The sequence below is a fragment of the Sitophilus oryzae genome, unplaced genomic scaffold (assembly GCF_002938485.1).
Source record: "Sitophilus oryzae breed Bouriz unplaced genomic scaffold, Soryzae_2.0 scaffold_1389_pilon_pilon, whole genome shotgun sequence".
NCBI classification, from domain to species: Eukaryota; Metazoa; Arthropoda; class Insecta; order Coleoptera; family Curculionidae; genus Sitophilus; species Sitophilus oryzae.
The window spans coordinates 2,733,433-2,760,129 of record NW_022146047.1 but is presented as its reverse complement, the minus strand read 5'-3'; the positions used below and the strand labels follow the sequence as shown (position 1 = coordinate 2,760,129).

The following is a 26,697-nucleotide window of genomic DNA, read 5'->3' as shown; positions in this document are numbered from 1 at the left end:
TGAAAACTTGTTGAAAAAAATATATTTTCCATTTGATTTGCGTGACATTGCCTATCAAAATTGACTTTTTTGTCACATTGTGATAAATTTTTTAGTTTTACATATCGCTTGATAAATTTTATTTAAAATGGTGAAGAAACAATCAACTTGTAAAAAATTTAAGGCCGCCAGCAAAGACATGCTGGAGTCTTTCAGCCCATGGACGTCTCTAGGAAAAGTCATTCCGACATCCAAGAAAGTAAAAGAAGACATTTTCGAATCGTACAGGCCGACTAAACAATGTGTCGATTATACGATTTCGGAAACATACACGAAATTCCAATCCGGAGATATTAAAGTAAACGTTAAACAAACTACAGCTACTTACAAGGATATTCCTGAAGAAATATGCAGACCGAAGAAAGACAAAAAGGCAAGTAGTAACAGTTCCATTCCATTAAGTTTATTCTCAACAACAGTAGCAATTATACAGATTTCAGCTTACAGATTTGCACAGGATTATTGATTACATAAAGATATTTAGATTTTTAAGCTACGAAACTTGTAGTTTTCTGTACATACAAATCTTAAATGCCTTTATTTTTTAGCAGATTTTACAATGCTTGGTCATATAGTTTTTTATATCTGTACTGTTTCATTTTGAATAATATTTGTAGTTTGCAAGTTCTTCAGTCATTTTTTTTATAAAATGGTCCTTACAGTATTTCCTACACTTTTGCCTCTTGTAAAAAACGCCACTGCACATAGATTTCATATTTTTCCGAAACTGATTTCTTCTCACATCAAGCCTATGTAATGGTGCGTTTAGACTTGAGCACGCACGCACTGATCCTTCGCGAATGCTCAAATGAATGCTTCACTCTGAATGTCTCTGTGCGCGAGCAGCCGCGAACGTGAGCCGTCTGGTGTCGGTTTTTGTCCGTGCTCAAAAGGATTTTATGTGCGCGAAGGCTCAGTTTGCACCGGCAATTTGTTTTGTCTGCGTGCGTGCGTGCGTGCCTTCACCAACACAACTCTGCTGTTCGCACATAAATGGATCACTTCGTTCGTCGAAAATAAGTTTTTAATTTAAACGGAGTCGAGAGCGCGAATACCGTGCGCGTGCGCTCAGCTCGTGCGTGCTCAAGTCTAAACGCACCTTAAGGCGCATAAAATATATTATGCTCTAATAATCTATAGTTGGCGAAAATATGGAATTTTATATAAATATCGCAAATGATATTTGACAATAAGCTTCAAAAAAGCTTAAAAAATAAATAAATTTTAAATTATCTAAAATTCGGGTATATTTTTATTGATGCCCTCTAACGGACAAACGAAGCAGTAATTGGAAACCCATTTTACGAAAAAAAACAAGTATCACAAGTATCGGTAGAGTTAGATAATATTTCTAGTCGGGGTGGGGGTAGTTTTTACCTTTCCCTTATTTTTTCTTGTTTTTTTTTGTGAAAGTCAAATATTAAAGTGCTTAGCAAAACATAGGCACCCCAAATCTAATTCAAATCGGAATATCGGTTCTTAAAATATCTTAAAAATGGGTTTATTTTATTATATAGGGTGCTACAAATTCGAGGTACGAGCATTGGTATCTCGGAAACCGTAATAGATACGAATATAGTTAAATTGGGGCAAACTTGCGCCCTTGGGATGTTTACCAAGATGCCATCAAAAAAGTTTTAAAAATTTCAAGGATTACTGAGTTTTTTAAAAAAACGGATTTTTGTGAAAATCGATTTTATTCTTTCCTGTCGTTACTTTTTAGAAAATCAAAAAAACTCTTTGCATATTCAGTGGTGGCTTATCATTGTACTCAGAAAACCGAGTTCTTATAAAAACTGAGATAAAATATGCAGATCCGTATTCAAAAAAATTAAGTTAGCCTCTGTAACTCACAAATTATCACTTAATTTGAAAATCTAAAAATACTATCAAATAGCTCTAATAAAGTGGCTATGAGAATGCGCAAAGAAATTTTTGTTTTTCTAAAAAGTAACGATAGGAAAAAATACAATTTATTTTTTAAAAAAATCCGTTTTTTCTAAAAAACTCAGCAATTCTTGAAATTTTTAAAACTTTTTATGGCATCATGGCAAAAATCCCAAGGCTCAACTTTGCCCCAATTTAACCATCTTCGTATCTATTACGGTTTCCTAGATACCAACGCTCGTACCTCGAATTTGTAGCACCCTGTAGATGCCCTTTAACAGACAAACGAATCACTTTTGTCTAGATATAAATCTGTGTATAAATTGTCCAATGAACGTGTTTTGATTCCAAAAATACATAGTTGTTCTATTTACACGGAATATTAGGTCACCCTGTATAAACTTTCTAATGTATCTTTTAGGTTAAACATTCCCATGGTGCACCTCCACAATGGAAATTTTTGGATGAGATATGGAGAGAACATGTGGACAAAATTGCCAAAAAAATGAAAGTGGACAAAAAGCTGGAAAGAAAAAAAGTTAATTTGGAAAATAATCAAAAACGCGAGAGATATCACAACATCGTTCAAGAACTGGTTGGTCCAGACTGGTTTATGGAACTTTGCCCGCAACAACTGAGTTCTCTGGACCAATTACGGCAAAGACTTTCGTTAGATATTAGAAAACGCACTACAGAAAATACCCAGGAGCTTCTTGCCGAATTAGGTTTAGTTTTGAGACCTAATAAGGAGCACGTTAGTACGGCTATAAAACACAGTTGCGGGTGTCCGGTAGAATTTTTGTTAGTACTATACCAACTCATCAATCCAAGAAGAACGGAGTACTCTTTAAACGATCGCTTGATTCTTTCTGGAGTCGTGCATCTTTCCATAGCACAAACTTTAAGGGAACTTCACATACGAATACCATCGCCTCCAAGAATTATTCCTGAAGAAAGGGAAAAACATCACGAGCAGAAAAAGAAAAAAGTGAGATATAAATCTCCTTACTTACAGCCGTTGACTTACGATCCACCGCCACCTAAGTTTTCTGGAATATACAGGAATAAACATCGGCAACGTCCAGAAAGCCCATATTTTTCTTATTTATATTTCTATGAATTAGACAAAATGTAAGTATTGTAATCGCAAAACATTTTCCGATGCACGTCATCAATCATATCGACATTGACACTAAAGTCTATAAACCTGACTAAATGAAATTTTGGCAAAAATGCTTAAATTTGTTGTATAAATTAAGATACCGAGCAGCTTTTCATTTTACTTTATAGAGCAAATGATTGTAACAGATATTTTATTACCTTACTGATTTTGGTACTGCTGTCAATTTTGTCAACCTTTGTGTCTCATTTCACCTATAGTTAGTTCATTCATTGGGGATCAAAAAAGGGGCCTGCTTGGAAAAAAGTCCGGAAGTTTTAAAACTTTGCAGGTTTATAGGTTTTGGGGTCCCTAACTAAAATCCATAAAATGCACATTTCCAGGGACTTTTTTCCAAGCAAAAATCCCCAATGACTTAACTACTAAAGGGACATATTTTGAAAAATAGATTCTTAGTACCCACGTTTACCTAATCCCTAGTTTCGGTAGTTTCGCCCCCTTAAAGGTTGAATTTCCGAAAATCTCTTCTCAGTGTTCAATTACGCCGCTTAAGAGACCTCTGTGCAAAATTTCGTACTCCTGGAACAAATTTTAACAACTTTTTATGCAACCTTCTATCCCTAATTTCAACTCCTTAGCGGCCGAATTTCCAAAAATCCCTTTTTAGTGCTCACTTACATTACTTCAGGAACACATTTGCCAAATTTCGTGTTTCTATGTCAAGCAGTTTCGGTTGTGCATTACAGGACAGATTTATATCTAGGAGAGATTTAAAAACTTTAATACCTACAATATTAACCCCCTAATTTTATTCTCTCAAAGTTTTACAAAAATCGCCCCTTAGTGCAAAATGTCATATCTCATACAGATTTAAATTTTTTTATACCTACAATATTAAACATAAGGTTAGTATTGACATTCGTACATTGTCTTATAAGGCCATGGGCTAACGTTAGCCAAGCTAATTCCATCACTTATTAAAAGAGAAAAATTAATAAATACAATCATATTAAATTTAATATTATATTTTTCAGACATAATGACTTTTGTTTTAATTATTCTATGCATGCCAAAGACCCGGCAAAAAGAGCTAGAGTTTCAGAATACCAGGACGCTCAGCAGTTCTATGAATCCTTGCCCGGAGTTAAGAAGCAAATGTTACAATTAATACCGCCCACATCTTTGTACCAATGTCCAAATATGCTCCATCCAAGACCTAAGGTGGATCGGTCCCAACTTCAATTAGCTCGCCTTTGCAAAGTGTCAGTATCGGAGCCAGACATTTGTTTTTGCAAAGAAAATGACCGGGGGAGCGGTGTGCAAAAAGAAATTAAAAGAAGTTGTTGCGAGAAGCACGCTGAGAAGTATTTAGGATCTATTTGCTGGTGCGATAACTGTTTAGAGGAAATAGCAACAAAAAGTCTAGTAAGAGTCCATGGAGGCTTGCGAAAAGCTCCGTGTTATTGTGATGAACCTGTTCCAATTATTGAAGGCACTTTATTAAATAGAACATGCGATTGCTTTAAAGAATATAGAAATAAAATTGTATCGGCAGCAGCCAGGCAGAACCTTCAGGATAGAGATAAAAAATATGTTATATCAGGTAAAATAATAATTAATATCTATTAGTTTGTGGCTAGAAGTCCCAATAACATCCGAAATTAGTTCATTTTTCGAAAATGTTCTTTATAGGCTTGGTGCACTTCAGTTGATTTCAACAAATTCCCACCGCAGCGCTTCAACGGAAAAAAATCAGAAGTTACGAGTTTACGCCGCGCCGCGGCCGCGCCGTCGCGCGTCGTGTTGATCATATTAAAATAAAATTGAAATCGTAGTTTTTTGTCGTAACAATTATTTTAGTTTTTTGTTATTGAGACTATAAAACACTCGTACGAGGTTTGTGTGATGTAACGCTGTTTCGGGTAGTAAAAAATAAGTGAAAAAGAATTCGAACTAGGCGTCGTGTTGAGACACTTTCTAATGTTAATAAAATTACCGAAAAAATGTTAACGTCTAAAGGAGAGCCTAATTAGGGCGTCGTTGGGTGCAATAACATTTTGTAACTCAATTTTCCCAGATATTCAACTCCCCCCCCCCAAACAACATTTTATAGCTTCATAGTCTCTCACACCGATTTGATTAAAATCAAAAATGGATTGAAGCAGTTCGACGAAACAAGTGAGTAAACAAAATGCTCGTTACATAATGAAAAAATTAAATAGACATATACTATGAGAGGATAAAATATAATTTGCAATATTAATGGTATTCTTTTTTTAATCAACTAGTGATTAAAGGTTTTATGAACATCTTCTAAAATTATAGCTATGAACCTTTAAAAAATTTCGTTATAACCGAAATAACCACAATTATGACCCCACTAGCAAAACCGGTGCGTAAAACTATGCTCGCTACCGGAGTTGAACTCATCTAAAAAGTTTTTTTAGCTGGAATAATAAATTATAGTACAAGTTAGACCTTCGGGATATATCAAAATATTTACTTTTTTATTTTTATTTTTAGAATTTTCACACAAAAACACTTTTAGAATAATTATATAATAATTTTTTGTATACTCCCTATTTAAACTCATGCATTTGTATATACCAGTTGTCTATGGTATTCTCCGATGGTGGCAGCACCGGCGAGAATACACCAAAACCAAGCCTATAGTAAATTAGATTTCATAATTGATTACAGGTGTAGTCCTGACACCCATTGGTCCAATTTACAATATTCTAACAACATTGGGTAAAAAAATCTGCAATTGTGACGAAATCAGAAGAAGAAAAAATGCTCTTAAATTAGCTAAACAAGCTTTACTTTCCAACGAGGCTAAGTTTGTCATAGGTGGCGTCACTATGACAAAAAATGGACCAGTTTATAATTTATTAGCTGTGGCAGCTCGAAAGCCTTGCAAATGCTTACTCAAATATCACTACCAACTAGGCGTATTAGCAATGCAAAACGAGATCCGGCAATATTCATCAACATTAGTCAACCAGGGACTAATAAACAGTGCTGTAGGTCCAGTTTTCAATCTCGGTTGTGTAATAGACCCGAAAATCTACAAAAAGCCTTTTGACTTAGAGGATTTGTGTCCCTGTAGTATTAAAAAGCCGATATGCTTCACACACTGCCAAAATTATTTCGATTATACGGAAACTGTCGAGAATTCAACTTCAAAATCAACCTTATGCGAATCTAGTTGCGAAGAAACTTCATATACCAGTTCAGACCGATCACAATCTTCAAAGGAATCCAGCTCTGCCACTTCAGGTGAATCGTGTCCATATTGCCATCAAACACCTGGAATGGATTCGTCACCAACGAGAAAATGGTAAATATAATAAGTACAAATAAGTACCTGTATTCTGTATTGGCAAGTTTTTGGACAACATATTCATAGCAATTGAAGATATTGATAAATGATTAATTAAATTAGAATGTATATGTTTTTTTCTACTTGTTCACTAATTTTTTATTATTAGCGTTGATTGGAGAAATAAGAAGATGCGCGACCTTATGGGCGATTTCGTGGCACAAAACTTGTATGTAGCTGGCGTTACTGTCAGCCTGTCCGAGATTTAGTTTAGATCCGCGCCGTTGCGCGCTGATAGTCGTTTATAGCGGAGTTACAGCGCAGCGGATAAAGAATACTGTAACGTAGTTCTGCTTTCGAGTGAGTGGTTGCCGGAAACAGTGTTGCCAGAACTACTGATTAATCCGTAAATTTGCGGATTTTGCGTACAGTACATTAATAATACGGACTTTTTATCATTAAACAACTGAATATAATAATATTATGTGATTAATCAAAGAACGGCGTCAGAGTTGGCTTCAGAGTAAAATATTATGGTAAATGTCAATATCATCATTTCCAAGCCAACTAAACGACTTTTTTCGATCATACTACATACGACATATTCAGTACCTATAAAAGAATTTTTATTTTTGTTTTTTATTCTATGTCTGACAGGAATAAATGTTCAATACATAAACGCGGATTTTTCATCATAAAATATTTTTGTCAAACGTATTACAGATATTACATATTTTAATATGGCAACACTGTCGCTTTCAGTTCCACGCCGTCTTCAATATTCCTTCGCTGGCCCAATTTCAGAAAATAAGTGTTTTATGCGTGGGCCGCAAAACGATTGGTGTCTCCACCGTACAGCACTTGAGACGTAAGGGGAAATCAAATCAGCCTTGTCAAGAATTCGCCTATTAGGTTGTGCATCTTCCAAATTATTTCAATCAACCTTATAACGATGTTAATAAACCAAAATGAATCATTAGGTATTTGACAGAATTGCTTCTTACATAGCGTCATTCTAGAATAAGATTGTTCTATAGACCATTTCGATGAAACTGAGAAAACAAAGTTTAAAGTTTAAACTGGATATCCGTGAACACTATATACCAAAATGGTTCTATTAAACATATAAATTAAAAGTAATATAAAAACCTATCAAACATATGTATTTATTTTACTTTTAGAAGCTTTATTTAAAAGATATTAGTGATTTTAGATTTGGATATAGAACAAATGTGTCTCTTAGCTGTGCATTGAGCCGATTTTAGGGATATAGAACAAAATAAGGGGATATAGAATAATATAATACTCATTTTAAGCTGATTTATTTGTATTTCAAAATATTATTTCGACACAAAATAACTGAAGTGGAGACATTAAGACATTAACTAAAAACAACATAAAAAAATAAAAACCTAAAATACAATAGTAGTAATTATTCGTCTGCATTGTTTATTAAAAACTATCATTTTTTTCCGCCTATTTGTTTGGTATAGTGTTAGAATAACTTAATCAGATTTTAAATCTGATTTTTAACTTTCATTGGATTATTTAAATGTTTTATTTAGCTATCTCTAGTATTGATAATATTAGAGAACGATTGAGCAGTCAATTGAGTTGAAGCAGTTGGTTTCACAAAATTCCAAAGTGTGAAATATTCGAATTTGCTAACAAATCAGGCAATCAGTGCTTTACAAACGAACGATTGAGCAGTCAATTGAGTTGAAGCAGCTGGTTCACGAAATTCCAAAGTGTGAAACATTCGAATTTGCTAACAAATCAGGCAATCAGTGCTTTTCAAACGAACGATGGAGCAGTCAATTGAGTTGAAGCAGCTGGTTTCACGAAATTCCAAAGTGTGAAACATTCGAATTTGCTAACAAATCAGGCAATCAGTGCTTTTCAAACGAACGATTGAGCAGTCAATTGAGTTGAAGCAGTTGGTTTCACAAAATTCCGAAGTGTGAAACATTCGAATTTGCTAACAAATCAGGCAATCAGTGCTTTTCAAACGAACGATTGAGCAGCCAATTGAGTTGAAGCAGTTGGTTTCACAAAATTCCAAAGTGTGAAACATTCGAATTTGCTAACAAATCAGGCAATCAGTGCTTTTCAAACGAACGATTGAGCAGTCAATTGAGTTGAAGCAGCTGGTTTCACGAAATTCCAAAGTGTGAAACATTCGAATTTGCTAACAAATCAGGCAATCAGTGCTTTTCAAACGAACGATTGAGCAGTCAATTGAGTTGAAGCAGTTGGTTTCACAAAATTCCAAAGTGTGAAACATTCGAATTTGCTAACAAATCAGGCAATCAGTGCTTTTCAAACGAACGATTGAGCAGTCAATTGAGTTGAAGCAGTTGGTTTCACAAAATTCCAAAGTGTGAAACATTCGAATTTGCTAACAAATCAGGCAATCAGTGCTTTTCAAACGAACGATTGAGCAGTCAATTGAGTTGAAGCAGTTGGTTTCACAAAATTCCAAAGTGTGAAACATTCGAATTTGCTAACAAAACAGGCAATCAGTGCTTTTCAAACGAACGATTGAGCAGTCAATTGAGTTGAAGCAGTTGGTTTCACAAAATTCCAAAGTGTGAAACATTCGAATTTGCTAACAAATCAGGCAATCAGTGCTTTTCAAACGAGCGATTGAGCAGTCAATTGAGTTGAAGCAGCTGATTTCACGAAATTCCAAAGTGTGAAACATTCGAATTTGCTAACAAATCAGGCAATCAGTGCTTTTCAAACGAACGATTGAGCAGTCAATTGAGTTGAAGCAGTTGGTTTCACAAAATTCCAAAGTGTGAAACATTCGAATTTGCTAACAAATCAGGCAATCAGTGTTTTTCAAACGAACCGATTTGCCGCCTATTTGGCAAACGAACGTTTAGTGATGTAATTTCACCCGCTTAAAACAAAAGCCTTAAATTTAAATAAAAACAGATACATACATTGTATGTTAGAGAGAAAGAGATCGAGAATAAATGGATATAGAACAATCTAATTTTTATGCATAGTAACATATTTTTTGATCTGATATTTTCGTTCCATATCCACTTCTTAGGATAAAGAACACAATAATTCTATTTTTTCTATGACAAACTGTGGGATGTAGCCTTAAATAGTGATTTTTGGATGTAGGCCATTATATGGTTTCGCGACTTTCAAAAATTAATATGGATATAGTAGAAAATATTGTTTTTTTTCTTTTTTATTTGTGAATTTGGCTATATTGTTTTTGTGGATACAGAACAAGCTAATTCTGCATAAAAATGGTGTATGTAACTCATTTTACCCCAAAAGTGGATATAGAACAACCTAGTTCTAGAGTGACAATAGAATTCGTTAAACCTCAAATGTTATACCCACAACAAAAGTAATAACATGTCAATTCTAATTTGAATATAGTCAATAATTCGCAACATTCTTGTAAATTATTGACATAACATTGTTGTAATAATTAACTTCTAGCGCTCGTCAAGACTTTAAAAATCAAGAAACCCAATCGTCCACCAGCTCAACATTCTCGGAATCGAGTACATCATTAAGTACGTCAACAGATTATGACACAACAGATAATGGGCCTAAGCCCAATTCCAAAAACGAAGCACTAAAAGAAGAACCTAGTCCCCATAGCACTTGCAAATGTAAAGAGGAATTGGAGCATTTTATGAAATCGAAATGTCCATGCGAAGAATGCAATAGGAAAATTAGGCAGGCCAATGCAACATACGTAGTAGGTTCTACGAGAACAACGCCGAGTGGTCATCAGGTATCCAAAGTTAATACAAACTATAGGTTCTTATAGGATATACAGGGCGAGTCTTAAATAAGTGCAAATATTTTTAGGGGTAGTATATTATTTCGACCCCAGAAACACGATTACGAGGTTTTTCGCAAAAGAAAATTTTCTTTTTAGTTTTTAGAAAAAAACATCACTTCTTGACAGGGTTGGAAAAAATCATGATTTTTTTTATTTATGTCAGATTTTTTTGATTTTAATTCAGAACATTTACTTACTCCTACCTCCTACAACAGTTAAAGGAATTATTAATTTAGAAAGTTTAAACTTTGTGCAATTTTTAATAAATTTATTCTAAAATGGACATATTTCAAGAATAGGAATTTTATAGCCACTGAAAACCAAACCAAATGTATTAACGGGATTAACCATTTTAGAGCAAGCAAAATGTTTTATTAAGAATGCATTTTTCTCAAAATGTCAATAATAAAAAAGTGTTTCCTCTTGTAAAGACAATCCCGGGACATACTGTACAGGGTGGCTCCTCCCATACGCCGCGGAAGCTCCGATGCTCTTTTTTTATGGGGATATATTAAAGACAGCGTTTACAAAACTCGACCAACTATTGTCGACAACATGAGAGAAATTATTGTAGCTGCTTTTCGAGGTAGTACTCCACATATGCTTTCTAAAATGAAAATATCCTTTGAAAAAACAATCATTTTATGCAGTTAACAGGAGAGGAGGCATTTTGAGCATTAGATTTCATCTAGCTAATTTTTGTCACATAATTATAGGTTTATATCTAGTTTTAATTCTGTAATCAATAAAATATGTTTTAAACGTGTATTTTTATTACCGTTGAGTATTTTACTCTACAATCTTTAATTTTTATTAAATTAACAAAAGGTGCATCACAGCCATCCCCTACATGTTTTTCAAATAATAAAGATCTACTGACGCAAAATCATAAAAATTAAAATATCTCGAAAAATCTTTGTCTGAGGGGTAGTTAACTTTAATATTATTTTGAAGATATGTAAATTCCCTTTGGACACCGAAATAATATACTGTGTGTTCCATTTATAATAAAGGAGTAACTTGCTTTTAAAAGTGACTAATGTTCCATATTAACTTTGTCTCACCCTGTATAAATTTTCGGGTCAAATTTCAATTTAGTTTAACATACAATGGTTACTGTAATTAAATATCAGGCTATACAAGGTCAACTAAAATTTAGTAGCTGTTATCGAAATTTAAAAGTTACTCTTCATTTTCACAAAATGTGAAATATGTCAAAATCCTTAGATTTCAGGTATATGCTTCTTTAATTACCTTACCTTTATTTTTTTTTCTAGAATCCGAAAATCAATTAATATATATGGTGTTCCATTAGAAAAAATACAACTTTGATGTGTAACACTTTTTTGGGGACACCCTGTATAATTCTATATATTTTTATAAAATGCTTTCAGTTAACCTACATACGCTGTCAAAATGTCATTTCGATATAAACTACAGTTCTCCTTGGAGCTTCCGCGGCGTATGAGAGGGGACACCTTGTATAGTGTGAAAATTAACTTGATTCGCGGATCATCATTTAATAAATGCAGTAACAAGAATTTTTTTAAAATTACGCGACTATGAAAATACTCAGTCAAAACTTTAAACCTGGTAGACCTAATATGAAGCTTTTGCAGAACAGTGGAGGCGACCATATTCAGAATATTTTCGATTCTTTAGGTAAATGTAGTTCAGGGAATTCACCAGCCAGAATGTGCGTGTTTGCATGACCACATTGAAAATATTCGACGAGTTGATGAATATAAAAGTCGAATTAAAGTTCGACATGATTTAAAGAAACAACCACATAAGTATTGCGTGAGCGGTGTCACAAATACACGTGAAGGTACGGTTAACACTGAAATATTATATCACTAAAAACGGTCATAATACATTAAGAATCAATATTTGCTGTCAACAGTGGATTAAACTTAGCTTATAGATCATTGTTAGATTCACGATTTTACTTAATATCAGCGCAGCAGTTCATTAAAACTTTAATGAGTTTAAACACTACCTTTAATAATTATAATCTACTGATGCGATGCTTGCTAATATTTTTTTCACTCTCCTTTAAATAAATAGTATTTTTAGTAATTTAATGCAAATTTTTAGTAGTTTAATGTAAATTATTAGAATATTTTCCTGACAAAAAGTTTTATTTCTCTATACCAGGTGCGTTTCAAAAGTGGCTCACCTCCTATAAATTTTTTATTTTTTCAGATAAAAAAACGAGATTTGGTGTGTTAGTATATGACATAAATTTTTGGTCGCTTCCTGTTTCACCGAAAATGAACTACAACTTTTGATTCTTAAATCACACTCTTGGTATTTTTCTACTCGATAAAAATAATACTCTAAATTCAGTGGCGCATCCAGAGATTGAGTCTGGGAGGAGTAGTGGCAATATTTAAATAAAGTAGGTAATATATTTAAATTAAATTTTCGATCAAAGGTTGCGACTATGGAACAAAATAAACTTATATTGTTCTGGGTTTCTATTTTGATTGATATTATTAATTTATTTTGTGACAATTTTATTTTATAACAGGTTTTCTTAGTTATAAATTTCACCCTGGGAGGGGTAAGTACCCCCATTTCCCCTCCCGTATATGCGCTTCTACTCTGAATAGTGTGACATATCATATGTCACCATTTGACATTTGCGCTTAAAAAATCTTATTTTAATTTTTAATCTAGAGTGCGTTAAAAACACTAACTTTTAACTCTTTGGTTAAAAGTTGGAAAAATAGATTTTATCGTCTAGTGTTTTTCGTATCTTGTCCTGGCCGCCCAAGCAGCATTTGGACGTTGCGGTCGGGACAACGTTGTGTCACGCGACCAAACGTCGGGGCGCAACGTCGGCACAACCTCGTGCCAACCCTAGTCTGCACTAGTCTGGAGAATAATTTTTGGGTCGAAACGACGTTGGATACCGACGTTGGCTAGAAGCCTAATTTAGTACAAACTGCAACGTTTTTTAAAATCCTAATTCACAGAAATACAAAACTAATACGGCGTCTAAGTCGCGTTTTATCCTAAATTGGGATAATTATAGTAAAAATATTATTTTTATGATTTAGTTAGAGACATATGTCAGATGGCAGTGAAGGAAAACAAAACAAAAGTATTTAAGTGTGGAGGATGTTTGAAGATCATAATTATTGAAACACTTTAACCGACTCTGTAACTCGTTACCCAAGGCAAAAAAGTTAAACGCAAACAACTTTATTGATAAATGTATTGTTTCTGCTTTGAAAAATACTAATGGGCCTTAAAATTAAAGAAGTTTTATAAATTTCCTTGAATTTTTTTTTTATTAAAATGAGAATAATTTATTCGCAGTCGAAAAAATTGTTTCCGCGTGTTTTTTAGGGTCAAATATTTCAAGTTAATGTATTCAAAAAGCAGGAATTGCTACTTTAGGAACGAAACATTTTCTTATTTAACAACATGGCGGCTTTCACTTTGTTGTTTTAGAGATTAAGATGGAGTAGTTCGAGTGGTCGCATACTGGACTAATAAAGTCGCAGTTCGGCCTTAACAGGTAGTATACTAGTCGCAAGATTGCCTAATTTAGTCATCCTAGAGTCTAGCTTGTGCCGCCCTCTATAATCTAAATAAACGAGGGAGCGGATAAACTATCGGTAATATATGTCGATGTATATTTAAATTTAGTTTTATATGTACCTTTCTTATGTCCCATTTTAATTAAGTTTTTTTTTATAAAAACAAAAACAGCACTGAACTGTCTGACTGAACAGAACAATGAAGTGAAAATTTAAGATTTAAGGTTATGGTTCAATACAGTTGCAAAAAGGTAGTGACTCGACGTCCTACCAACGTAAGTGTGCGAACACAGTGCAAGCAGGTTTGCCGCTTACTGGTAGTCAGCGCCAATCTGGGCACCTATTCTTGACATTGTTCGCAACTTTGCGTATACGCATCACGTGTATTGTTATAAACAGGGTATCCCAGATATAAGTGCAAGTATTTTAAAGGGTGGTAGATCTCGATAAAAGAAACATATTTTCTCTTTATCGTTATTCAATTAAGTCCAAAATAATGGAGTTATTTTACTTTGAAAATTTCCACAAAAAAAAATTATTTTTTTGCTAAAATTTTGAGAACTTTCTTCTTCATGTGCCTTCTCCGCATCGGAGGTTGGCGACCATCAATTGGAATTCCTCCCTGTCTTGAGCCAAACGGATAATTGCACTGGCCTCTCCTATATTAAACCACTGGCGCAAATTCCGCAACCAGGAAAACCGTTTACGCCCGATGCCTCGTCGTCCTTCAATCTTTCCCTCAACGATCAGCTGTAGGAAACTATATTTGTTATTTCGAAAAATATGACCAAAATATGCTGCTTTCCGTCGTTTTATTGTAGTCATTAGTTCTTGGTCCTTACACATTCTTTCCAATACTTCGAGATTTGTTTGATTCTTTTCAAACCACTGGATCTTTTCTGGATTTTCTTTCTTGTAAATTTAATCTACTACCTATGTTGCCATATTATCAAGAAATTATTTTTTTTAAATAAAAACTAAAAAAAATTGCAAAAAAATTTCAAAAATATTTTCAAAAAATTCCGAATTTTCAAAAAAAAAATATTTAGAAAAAAACCTCATAGGCGTGTTTCTGAGGTTGAACTATACTACCAGTTAAGTTAAAATACTTGCACTTATTTCTGGGACACCCTGTATATGGTTACATAGTAGCGCCGCGCCGCGCCGCCTCGCGCTTATAACCTTGAAAAATTAAAGCGTGTTATCAAATCGGCTAGTTCACAGTGAAAGCAGGCAGGCACCGTCAACCAGCGTTCATCGGCGTTCTCGCTTTTACCGGAACGAAAATTTATTTATTTCTGCTTTTGCACGCGCCGACGGCACACAGGGGTATTAAGAATTAAAAGTTGGACAAAATTATGTTTTATGAATTTTTTGCTTTTTTGCTAGAAGGAAACGTTTCAAAATAAAAATATGGCATAAAACAGAACAAAGCAAACAAACAAAGCTGGCTCTGTATCCATCATGACAGTTATTATGAACAATTTGCAAAAAAAGCACTACAAACAATTCCACTATTTTTATAATCTTAGAAATATTCAGAATACACTTACTTTTATGGGTTATCAGATAATTCATACTTTTAACTGAAATATATTATTTATTTGATAGTCAATTTACGACTTAAAAAAGCTAATAACTAATAAACGTGCTTACATTTAGTATTTATAGATTTGTATTCAGTTAAGATAAAAAATGAAAATAAAAAAATATCACTTTTGGCCAGGTTTATAGACCAAATACACCTATGTGCGGCCCCGGCGAGGCGGGCGCGGCGTTTGAATATGGTTTGGTTAGGTTAGGTTAGTTAATCAGGTAAATTTCCTCTTAATTATCTACTTCCGAATCCTTCTCGCATCTCCGAAATAGCCATATACAATACACGTGATGCATATACGCAAAGTTACGCATCTGTGTATTGTTATATGGCTTTTTAGGAGATGCGAGATGCGAGCGATATTTGAAGATGCGAGTGGTCAAGAATAGGTCCCCAGAGACGGCGCTGGTTGCCGGAAAGCAGAAACCTGCCTCCACTATGTTCGTACCCTAAGAATAAGGAAATCTAAACAACGTTGGAATTAGTAAAACAGACGACGTTTGCATAACGTTGGAATAGGTCCTGAAACTGACGTCGGAAATCTATATTGTCCAACGTTGTAACTACGTTGTCCGAATCACCTAAAGATCACTTAAGCAAAAAAGGTTACAAGACAACGTTTATTCGACGTCGCAGAAGCTTCTACTTTGCTGTAGTACTAGTCCAACGTCGGCACAACGTTATAAAAACGTTTAAATTTATTTTAATACCCAAGGTAGGGAGCTAACTATTTTTTGTAACTAATCCAACGTTGTGTTTCGTAAACATGTGGTCGCAAGTCGTGAAAATGCTACTTGGGCCTTTACAGGATGTTCAAATCGTATTTTTAATTACTACTCAATTTTTTCAAATTGAACAAGGGTGGCTCATTAGCATGTTTGGAAAAAGCATTTTTTCCGAATAATTTGGTACCACCATAGACTTAGAATAAAATTATTATATTTTATTCTAAGTCTATGGGTACCACACACTTGGTATTTCACGTCAAATTGTCGTTAAGAACGCATGTTACAATTTCAAATAAACCCCTATGCGAAAATATCAAAAGTTGACATATCTGACATGTCATTCTATTCAAAGTATCATTTTCTATCGAATAAAGTATAAAAATACTGAGGGTGTCATTTAAGAATCAAAAGTTGTAGTAATTTCCGGTGAAAGAGAAAGTGACCAAAAACAACTGAATGCGTCAATCAATCCTAATAATTTATGATATATACTAATATACCAAATCTTGTTTTTTTATCTGTAAAAATAAAAAGTTATAGGGGTGAGCCACTTTTGAGACGCACCTGGTATATTACATTGAATTACCATTTCTTCCTTTAAAATGTTATGCAACAGTCTGCCTTGGTCTTGATTTTGCACAAAAAACAAGATCAAGATCAAGACCGCTCAACCAAGATTAGTCTCGCTCTTCAGTAATTTTAATACCATATTCTTGACAGTGTGCTAGTTGTATTACAATCTTTCCTTCCAAAATAAGTAGATTCAATTTTTTTAGGTCCCGTCTATATTATTTCGGGTCTAAGACCACCTGTAGACTGCGAATGTGCCCGAGCACTTCGCGAGAAAGAAGAACAAGAGATGTATGAAAAACAACGGGCAAAAATGCCAAATACTGGTAGGATAAAGTATGCGATACAAGGTATTTTATCTATATATAATTAAAACTAAACTATTTACTATGATAATTTTACAGGTGTTAGAGCAACATCCAAAGAAAACGTCTATATCATGTCGGGCGCAGTAAAACCTACAAAATGTGAATGCGAAAATCTTCTAAGCCTTTTTGAAGACGCCCACAAAAGTTGCATGGAAGAATACGAGCAGTTTTTAAAACAAAAAGAGCAAGCAATTCAAGCTGTTGATAATGATGATCTAGTTCCAGGTGAGTCAGGCGAAGATGAGCTGCCAAATGAACCATCCAACGAAGGCGAAGAGGCCAGTGAAGGCGAACAGGCCAGTGAAGAAAAACAGGAAGAAACGAAAGAACCTGAAGAACATATGCTGATGAATAAAGAAACGGAAGAACCTGAAGAACATGTGCCGATGAATACACATCAAGAGCAAGTCCAACAAAATGTTGTCGGTGAGAATACCAATTGTGAATCCTGTTCGTCGTCCAGTTTAGAATCTAGCACGGAAGAAACTGAATCTTCAGAAAATGAATCATCAAAAAGTGAATCGTCAGAAATAGATTCGTCTGAATGTGGCAGCTGTCACGTTGAGAATCCACCTGATGTGAAACCTATACAACTGCGCCATGGCGAGGAAAATCGGGAATTTTTCCTGTCCAAACGATTCGCGATTTTTAGGAAATTTCCCCGAAATTACAAAAGACAAATGGAAATTCTAACCCATATATTAAACGGTACGAAAATCAAATAATTCCAAATGAACAAAGTAGAGATAGGTAGATCCGATATTTTAAAAGAGTCGGGTCGGGAGTTATATCAAGCTTCATGGGCCTACATCCGGGTTCAAGTTCTGCTGAATCTATATCATTCCAACCTTAAATTTTAATTTAACTAATTTTTTTTGCTTTTGCATGAAGCAATCCGCGTTCAAAAGTTTTGTAGTAGGAAATCTGACGTTTGCATCTTAGGTCCATATCATCTTACCTGTCCTGTTTATTGGGCAGAGGTACCTTAAGGTTCAAATTTATGACTATGAGACAAAGTATTACTAATTTTATATACTAATAATACTAATAAATGATATTCAAGATAAAATTACAGCCTTCCATCAAAGCTGCCGCATATACAGGGTCCGGCAATAGTGCGTGGGGCATCTGTAGCTGCTAGAATAAAAAAACTTGAGAATTTTGTTTAAGTGCAAACCTAAAGTATGTACCAGGATGTATTTCAGGAAAATATTTTAACTTCTATAGGGTGGCTCAAAAAAGTGTGAGTGGACCTGGATGATTTTTTTTAAATTGAACACCCTGTATATTATTGCATTTTTGGCTTTCTTTCAGATCACTTTACATAACCCTAAGATATGAATGAATAAATTTCGATAGTTTCAGAGATATTAAAAAATAAATCAAAAATATATAATTTTCAGCCCTTCTAAAAAAAAATTATTAAAAATACAAGAACTGTTCTGAAATCAAAACTATTTTAGGTATTCACTTGAGATGGTCTGTACTGCTATAAATATGAAAATGGTAAATCGTACAAGATGTTCAAAATTCTACTCCAAACTTTCTAAAATATAAAATAATTTTTCTTCGTTTTTTTAAATGGAACACCCTGTATATTATTTTTTCAATAGACGGAGAATTAAAAAATGATCATTTTTTGTATTTAGAGTATTTCAAAAATTTTAACGGTTTCGCAGATATTTGCGGTTTTATATTTCATATGGCATTTTCCACAGTAAATTTTTATCAAAGCCACCCAATGATTTGTCTCTCGTATTTTACCATTGAAAGCGCCATATGAAATAATACTGCGTGTATCTGCGAAACCGTTAAAAATTTTGAAATACTCTAAATACAAAATATGTTCATTATTTAACTCTCGATCTAATAAAAAAATAATATACAGGGTGTTTCAATTAAAAAAACAAAGGAAAAATATTTTATATTTTAGAAAGTTTGGCGTAGAATATTGAACATCCTGTATGATTTACGATTACCATGTTTATTGCAAAGTAGGAACAGACCATCTAAAGTAAATACCTAATATACTTTTGATTTCAGAAAAGTTCCTGTATTTTTAATCATTTTTTTAAGAAGGGCTGAAAAATATATATTTTTGATTTATTTTTTAATATTTCTGAAACTATCAAAATATATTTATTCACGTCTTAGGGTTATGTAAAGTGATCTGAAAGGAAGCCAAAAATGCAATAATATACAGGGTGTTCCATTTAAAAAAAATCATCCAGGTCCACTCACATTTTTTTGAGCCATCCTATAGAAGTTTACATATTTTCCTGAAATACATCCTGGTGCATACTTTAGGTTTGCACTTAAACAAAATTCTCAAGTTTTTTATTCTAGGAGCTACAGATGCCCGACGCACTATTGCCGGACCCTGTATAGAGATCGTTTCATACTAAAAACAAAATGATCGGCATTTAACAGATAATATTTTTAAGAAATAAAATGGCAATTTTTAAAAAAAAATATATAAAACTAAATTTGAACGTAGTTCTCGTCTACTGATTTTTTTTACGAACCCTGTACAATCATAACATATTCTATAATTTCTTGAATTTCCCAATAAAGTAACAACACTAGACACAAATTTCAAATCGTACCAAATAATTTCGAATACGGTTACGGTTCCGCGAAAGTAAACTTAAAAAACAGTAAATAAATACAACTTAGCAGCAGTTACAATTTTCCAGTTTATTCTAGTATTTTCCAATACTGTTTTATTTTGCTGCATCCGTTATGTTTTCTTTATCTGCCAACGACGTGGCCGGTTGGTTGTCAGTGTCAGTAATGCATTTCTACGGATAGTGATCGATATTCAGTAAATGCAGTAGGATCTACAATCTACATCCACTAGATCCGTGGATTCCTATTCATCCGGACCTATAGTACCCAACTCTAGAACAAAGATTGATCTAGAAATTGATTGATGCCATTTTCTTCTAGAATATTGTTAAAAATTGATTTCAAATTAACAAAAATCTCTTTGAGGAAGTAACTTATACCGAGTGCATCTCAAATGTGGCTCGCGCCTAAAACTTTTTTATTTTTTCAGTTAATAAAACGAGAAAAAAAAACATTAATTAGGATTTAATTTTTAAATGGCACCCTCGATATTTTGTTACTTTATTCGATAGAAAATGACACTCTGAATAGAATGACATCATATGTCAACTTTTTACCTTTTTGCTTAAAACAAAATTGAATTTTAAATTTCAATCTAGAGTGTCATGGCTGTGTTAATATGGTTTATTTGAAATTGCAACATGCGGTTCATAACGAAAATTTGACTCAAAATACCAAGTGTGTGGTATCAAATTATTCTATTATTCATAAAAAAATGCTTTTTCCAAATATGCTAATAAGCACCCTCGTTCCATTTGAAAAACTTGAGATATGATTAAAAATGCGATTTGGGCATCTTTAACTATCAATTATTATTAAAGCATTAAATCAACAAACCTATATTTCCAAGGCTCCTTGATTAAAAATTATTGTTTTTAACACAGCCATCGCACTCTAGATTGACATTTAAAATACAATTTTGTTTTAAGCGAAAATGTCAAAAGTTGACATATGATATATCATTCTATTCAGAGTGTTGAATAAAGTAAAAAAATACCGAGGGTGCTATTTAAAAATCAAAAGTTGTAGTAATTTCCGGTGAAACAGGAAGTGACCGAAAACAATTAAATACCTCAATCAATCCTAATTTATGTAATATACTACAATATAACTTGCCAAATCTCATTTTTTATCTGAAAAAATAAAAAACTTATAGAGGTGAGCCACTTTGGAGACGACACTCGGTATACCTACGAAATATTAAAGATATATAGCTTTGTTTGTTTATTTATCATAAAAATATCACTAATTAACATTAAACCATATCTTAAGGGATGGCTGAAGACGGATTTCCCCTGGCAAAGCTACCTCACGTCCACAAGTTACCAATCTTCAAACTTTGGATGCAAATGCGAGCCGGAATATCTTGGACGTACGATGACAGAATAAAATACATCTTGAAGAGCAGAACACTGTGGAAGCACACCTTCACATGCTACCGACCTCCAAATTCCGTATCGATGCCATTCACAAAGGCCCAAGCTAGAAAAATTACTTGGAGACATGCCGAATTTGTTCGGCTTACTGCGGCAAAGAAAATGGAAGAATTTTACAGGTTAGTACTGAACGATTTAGAAATAAATATAAAAAAGTAAAACAATAAACATGTAGAATACAATGCAAAATAAAACACTAGTTCACTACAATACCTACACAAAAAGTCGTTGTTTCCTAGTTGAAGTGAAACTTCTTTACGCGCGATGGGAGTAAAAATTCAAAGCCGTGATAAACCACGGCCTTGACACGTCATGACCACAAAACACATACACAAGGAACAAGGAGAAGTGCGAGCGCCTTGCTAAATATTGGAAAGTGAAATTGACGTTTAAATTTGACACTGTTGACAAGTCTGCTGCTACTAGCGCCCCCAATATCGCTTGTAGGAACTACGGACTAGATTGTCACGCATGGCGGGAAGTTTAAAAAAATAAAAAATTTTAATTCTTCATTTATTTTTAATTATGACATAGATAAAAACACAAAAAATACACCATTTTTTAAAAATATGTTTAATATCAATATCAAATAAACAACAGAAATTAATTTCACCACAATAAATTAATAAAATTAACAAATAATGTTACAAGTAGATCAAGAGACAAAATTAATTATAACAAAACTGAAAAAAATGGCGTCATAGATGGCGAGAACATTCGAAAACCTTCTCTATGCACCTAACGATCTATGGACTATTCTAGTAAACTTTAACTGTAGGTATAAAAGCCGGCGGCTGTGGCCTAGAGAGGGCAGTTATAAATATACCTGTGCAGTTGACGCGCTAAAATTCAAAATAAATTCTTAGTTATAAATCGTTTGTAAATAGTTCTATAAGTCTTTTATCGTTATTGTTTTTGTTAATTAGTGTTAAATAAATAGTGTTTAAATAAATTGTGACTTTCTATCCACACGGAACCGACGAAAAACGTAACAATTGGTGTCAAGTGTGGCGTGTGTGATAGACTAGGAAAATAAAAAGACAGACAATGGCTCCGAAAAAATTGTTGAAAGACTTGAAAGTGTCGGAATTAAAATGCGTACTGGAGGAGAGGGAATGCGAAACAGATGGAAAGAAAAGCATTTTGCAAGCCAGACTGAGACACGTTTTGATTGAGGAAGGTGAGGATCCTGACACATTTTGCTTTGGTGACCTTGACTCGTCCTTACAAAACTTAAACGACAATTTGAATTGTTTAAATAATAAAATCAGTGAGAATTCCCAAAAATTAGAAGATAAAATCACAGAAAATTCCCAAAAATTAGAAGATATGATCAGAGAAAATTCTAAAGATATACAGGCCAGCTTTAATAATAAAATAATTAATTTAGAAGAAAGTTTAAACAATAAGATTATAGAGAATTCGACGGAACTACAAGACAAAATAACACAAATTGAGGACAATGTAAACAGAAAAATCGAAATTTTACGGGAAGAAATAATGAAGCCGAATTCACCAAAATGTCAAGAAACATCGGAGGGACCGAAACTAGTCGAAAATAGGTATACCTCAAAATCAGTTATGAAACCTCCACAGTTTGACGGAAAAACCGCTTGGGCCAATTATTTTTGCCAGTTTGAGGCCGCTGCGAGAGCGAACGGATGGACAATCGTTGAAAAGGCTACCGCTTTGACTGTCGCACTGCGAGGAGATGCGACTGATATCCTGCAGACACTGTCACCATCGGAACAGGGAGATTATCAGCAATTGGTACGACATTTAGAAATGAGGTACGGCCAAGCTCATTTGGAACATGTCTACCATTCCCAGCTCAAAAATCGTGTTCAGCAGAAATAGTCCGCCTTGCTCGCCTTGCGTACCCTGCTATGCCCGAAAATGTTATGGAGCGCTTAACAGTACAGGCTTTTATTGATGGTTTACGTGACAACGAGACAAGGCAAACACTTCTTTTAGCTCATCCAACGCATTTGGGAGATGCCCTAGCACGTGCCCTGGAATTTGAGGCCGCGAAAGAATGCTCCAGGTCTCTAGGATTTGTACGGGCTATTCAGGAGAGTTCCGACGATTCCAAAGTGGAAAGGATTGTGCGGAAAGTACTGGATCAGTATATGAGCAAGAAGGGGGGACCGATTCGCTGTTGGAATTGCGGACAGATGGGAAATCGTTGCAAAGAAGAGAAAGAAGTAAAAGTCTTAAGGACGACTGTGGTTGGTGATAGTTGGCAAACCGAAGATCTTGCAAATGACCAAATCAGTGATCCAGAGTTGGGCTTGGTGATTAACTGGAAAAACGCGGACCAGAGACCAACGTGGGAGGAAGTTTGCAGATATTCGCCGAACGTGAAGTCGTACTAGTCCCAGTGGAATTCATTGGTAATAGATAACGGATTACTTCGCCGTGTGATTGAGAGACCAGAGGGACAAGAAGAGAGAAGGCAGATCGTCATTCCAAAGAAGAGGGTCCCGGAAGTCTTGGCGGAAGTTCAATGGAACCAGCGGTGGACATCTTGGTGTTAGCAAAACCCTTGGCAAGCTGCGTGAACGGTTCTATTGGGTGAACTGGCACAGAAGACGTGCGGGCCTGGTGTAAGAAATGCGACGTTTGCGCTGCTATCAATGGACCACAAAAGCGTGGTAAAGTTCCAATGCGCCAGTACAATGTAGGCAGTCCTTTCGAACGAATAGCGATCGACGTGGCTGGTCCTTTCCCGGAGACGAACGATGGCAACAAATACATTGTGGTAGTAATGGATTACTTCAGCAAATGGGTCGAGGCCTACGCGTTGCCAAATCAAGAAGCGTCCACCATTGCTGATGCTCTTGTTAAGGAATGGATCTGCAGGTTTGGTGTTTCCATGGAGCTGCATTCAGATCAGGGAAGAAACTTTGAGTCCAATCTGTTCCAAGGCGTCTGTGAGGTCCTTAACATCCGCAAGACCAGGACGACTGCTCTGCATCCACAATCCGATGGGATGGTTGAACGCATGAACAGAACCATCAACCGTTATTTGGCCAAAGTAGTCTCTGACCACCAAAGAGACTGGGACAAATTTCTTCACCTGTTCCTGTTGGCCTATCGTTCATCCGTCCAAGAATCCACAGGGCAAACTCCAGCCAGCATCGTTATGGGACGGGAAGTGCGCCTACCTTGTGACCTGAAGTTTGGTTGCCGACCGGGAGAAGATGTCGCCGGAGAAGATTATGTCCATAGACTACGCCAAAGGATGGACGACATCCATCAGCGAGTCCGCCTAAATATTCAAAGCGCTAGTGACCGAATGAAGGAGCACTACGACATTCAAGCTGAGGGTACCAACCAGGGAATTTGGTGTGGCTGTACAACCCGCAGAGACGTCGTGGGTTATCTCCGAAGCTACAATCCTCGTGGGAAGGGCCATACGAAGTCATGGATAGGATTAATGACGTCGTATACCGTATCAGAAAATTGCCAAAAGGAAAACCGAGGATAGTCCATTTCAACCGTTTGAGCCCATACCAAGGCGAAATAGAAGAGCGTGCTGGGACCGTGAGAACCTGCAGCTTTGATTTCCCTGATTCGGAGATGTCCTTTGACGATTTCATGGCCCGATACAACAGCAGTGAGAAGGCTCGCTATGGTGTAACCAAAGAAGATCAACGAGACCTCTTTTCCGTGCCTCCTGATTATTCGCTCGCTCATTGTGTGGCCCGAGATTTGCGGATATCCAGAGGAATCGCTGCGACGTTCAATGAGAAGTTTGGGCGTGTCGGTGAACTACGTGCCGACAGGATCCAGAGGTTGGAAGCATCTTGAGGCTAACCGACAATGAACATTGTCAAGCAAGGCACATTTTCTACCTAGTCACCAAGGAATGGTCCCCAAGTAAGCCGACTTATCTCAATCTATGGAAGACCCTGATTGAACTGAGAGAAGCCCTGCTAAACAACAACAGTACACGATTAGCCATTCCGAAGCTGGTGTGTGGACTCGATGGTTTGAGTTGGCGTACAATCCGGAACATGATTGAAGTCTTGTTCAGATTTACGGGAATCGAGATCCTCGTTTGCTGCTACAACCCAAAGCTGAGATCGGGAGAGAAAACTGTAGACTGCTATTTCTACCAGACTTCTCAATGTACCAGGGGCCAGCTTTGCAAATACCTTCATTCACCGTGTACATCTCGGGACGAGCATGTACCTAGGAAGGGGGCAGTGTTGCGGACCCGTGTGGACTCGACCTAACCTAACTATATGTTCCGCCCTCAGATGACCTTAACATCGCCATTATTATATGACATTCGAACAATTTAATATTTGAAAAAGATAGCCACATGTTTCCTCTTTATGGCACAGTGTCTGCGGTAATCACTAAATTTGACGTTTAGGCTAGAGACATATTTTGTTTTTCAATCTCTCAATTCCATGACAGCTACGGCCGATATTATGACATTCAAACAATTTAATTTTTGAAATAGACAGCCACATGACTTCTCTTTCTGTCACAGTGGCTGTGGTAATCACTAAAAATTTGACGGTTAGGCTACACAAATTTTTTTGAGAGGCAGTTTTTTTCCTCCAAAAATTTTAAATATTTTTTTTCTCAAAAACGGTTAATGTTAGGTATAAAGTGTTTGATAACAAAATTCATAAAATTTTACAGAGAATTTAAGTATGTAATAAAAAATTTGGCTACCCATTTAAAATAAGAGAGTTGCTGTCAACTTCCTCTATTTCCGGAAGTGCTGCCATATTGAAAATATTTTTAATCGATAGATCTCGTTATGAAATTATGATGTGCAAAAAATCTCCGATCTAGATGTTGTAGCTCTCTAGAAACTTCTAATGCACTCTCAGCCTGGGACACCTTGTAGGTATACCAATAATTATTATAATATTGAATTTTAATTTTAGGAATTTGAAACAGTCCACAGTTGAAACTGGTAGAGAAATGTTTGCATCAACATTTTCTTACGAATTTCCTACAACGACATGGAGAGATTGCTTCTTCGCTTACACACCAAGTAAAGAAGAACATGTATTCCCTTATAAAATATATCAGCCGCACGATGTCAGATATATTCCTGAAAATAAAAAAATGCGATGCTATTGATATATTAGTACAGTTTATTAATTGTTTGTAAAGAAAGGAAACTAGATCTGTCACGTTTTCTCCTCTCAGGTGGTATCCAACTCCACTTCAGTTTTTTTGTCAATCGATTTTAGTCCTTGTTCTGAGATGCTCATATAGTATTTTTAATACCTATTTAGAGGTACCAGCCGTTTTGGTAACTTAACGTATGCGGCTTCTTGCACCATCTAAACCCGCATGAAAAAAATTAGGTTATGAAACTGTTTTCTTCCATCCCGTTTTTTGAAATGAAAACCCATTTTTTTAATTCCCAAATATAACGAACTTTTGGAAATCTTAGTTTCTGGAGACTCTTCGATAAATTGCCGGAAAATAGTTTCTACTGTCATTTTATCCTTTCGCGCATACATTTTGTAAATTACTTCCCTCAAACAATGTAGGGTATTCTTTGTAATTCTGATTTTGCTCCGGGAAACGCTTGCAGACATATTTCTTCTAAATTCGAAATCTGTAGCTCTGTTTGGTTTTTCAAGAATATATAAT

At 35.2% G+C, this 26,697-nt stretch overlaps 1 protein-coding gene across 1 annotated transcript; it reads left to right on the top strand.

Moving 5' to 3' along the window:
- Positions 1-41: 41 nt before the first annotated feature.
- LOC115875539 lies at positions 42-26,177 on the top strand. The gene is made up of 10 exons (XM_030891032.1): positions 42-412; positions 2,348-3,057; positions 4,081-4,649; positions 5,747-6,386; positions 9,837-10,137; positions 11,851-12,016; positions 16,841-16,984; positions 17,039-17,710; positions 20,903-21,185; positions 25,977-26,177. The coding sequence occupies exons 1-10, from the start codon at positions 128-130 to the stop codon at positions 26,173-26,175; spliced, it is 3,969 nt and encodes a 1,322-aa protein (XP_030746892.1). The 5' UTR covers positions 42-127; the 3' UTR covers positions 26,176-26,177.
- The last annotated feature ends 520 nt before the right edge of the window (positions 26,178-26,697 follow it).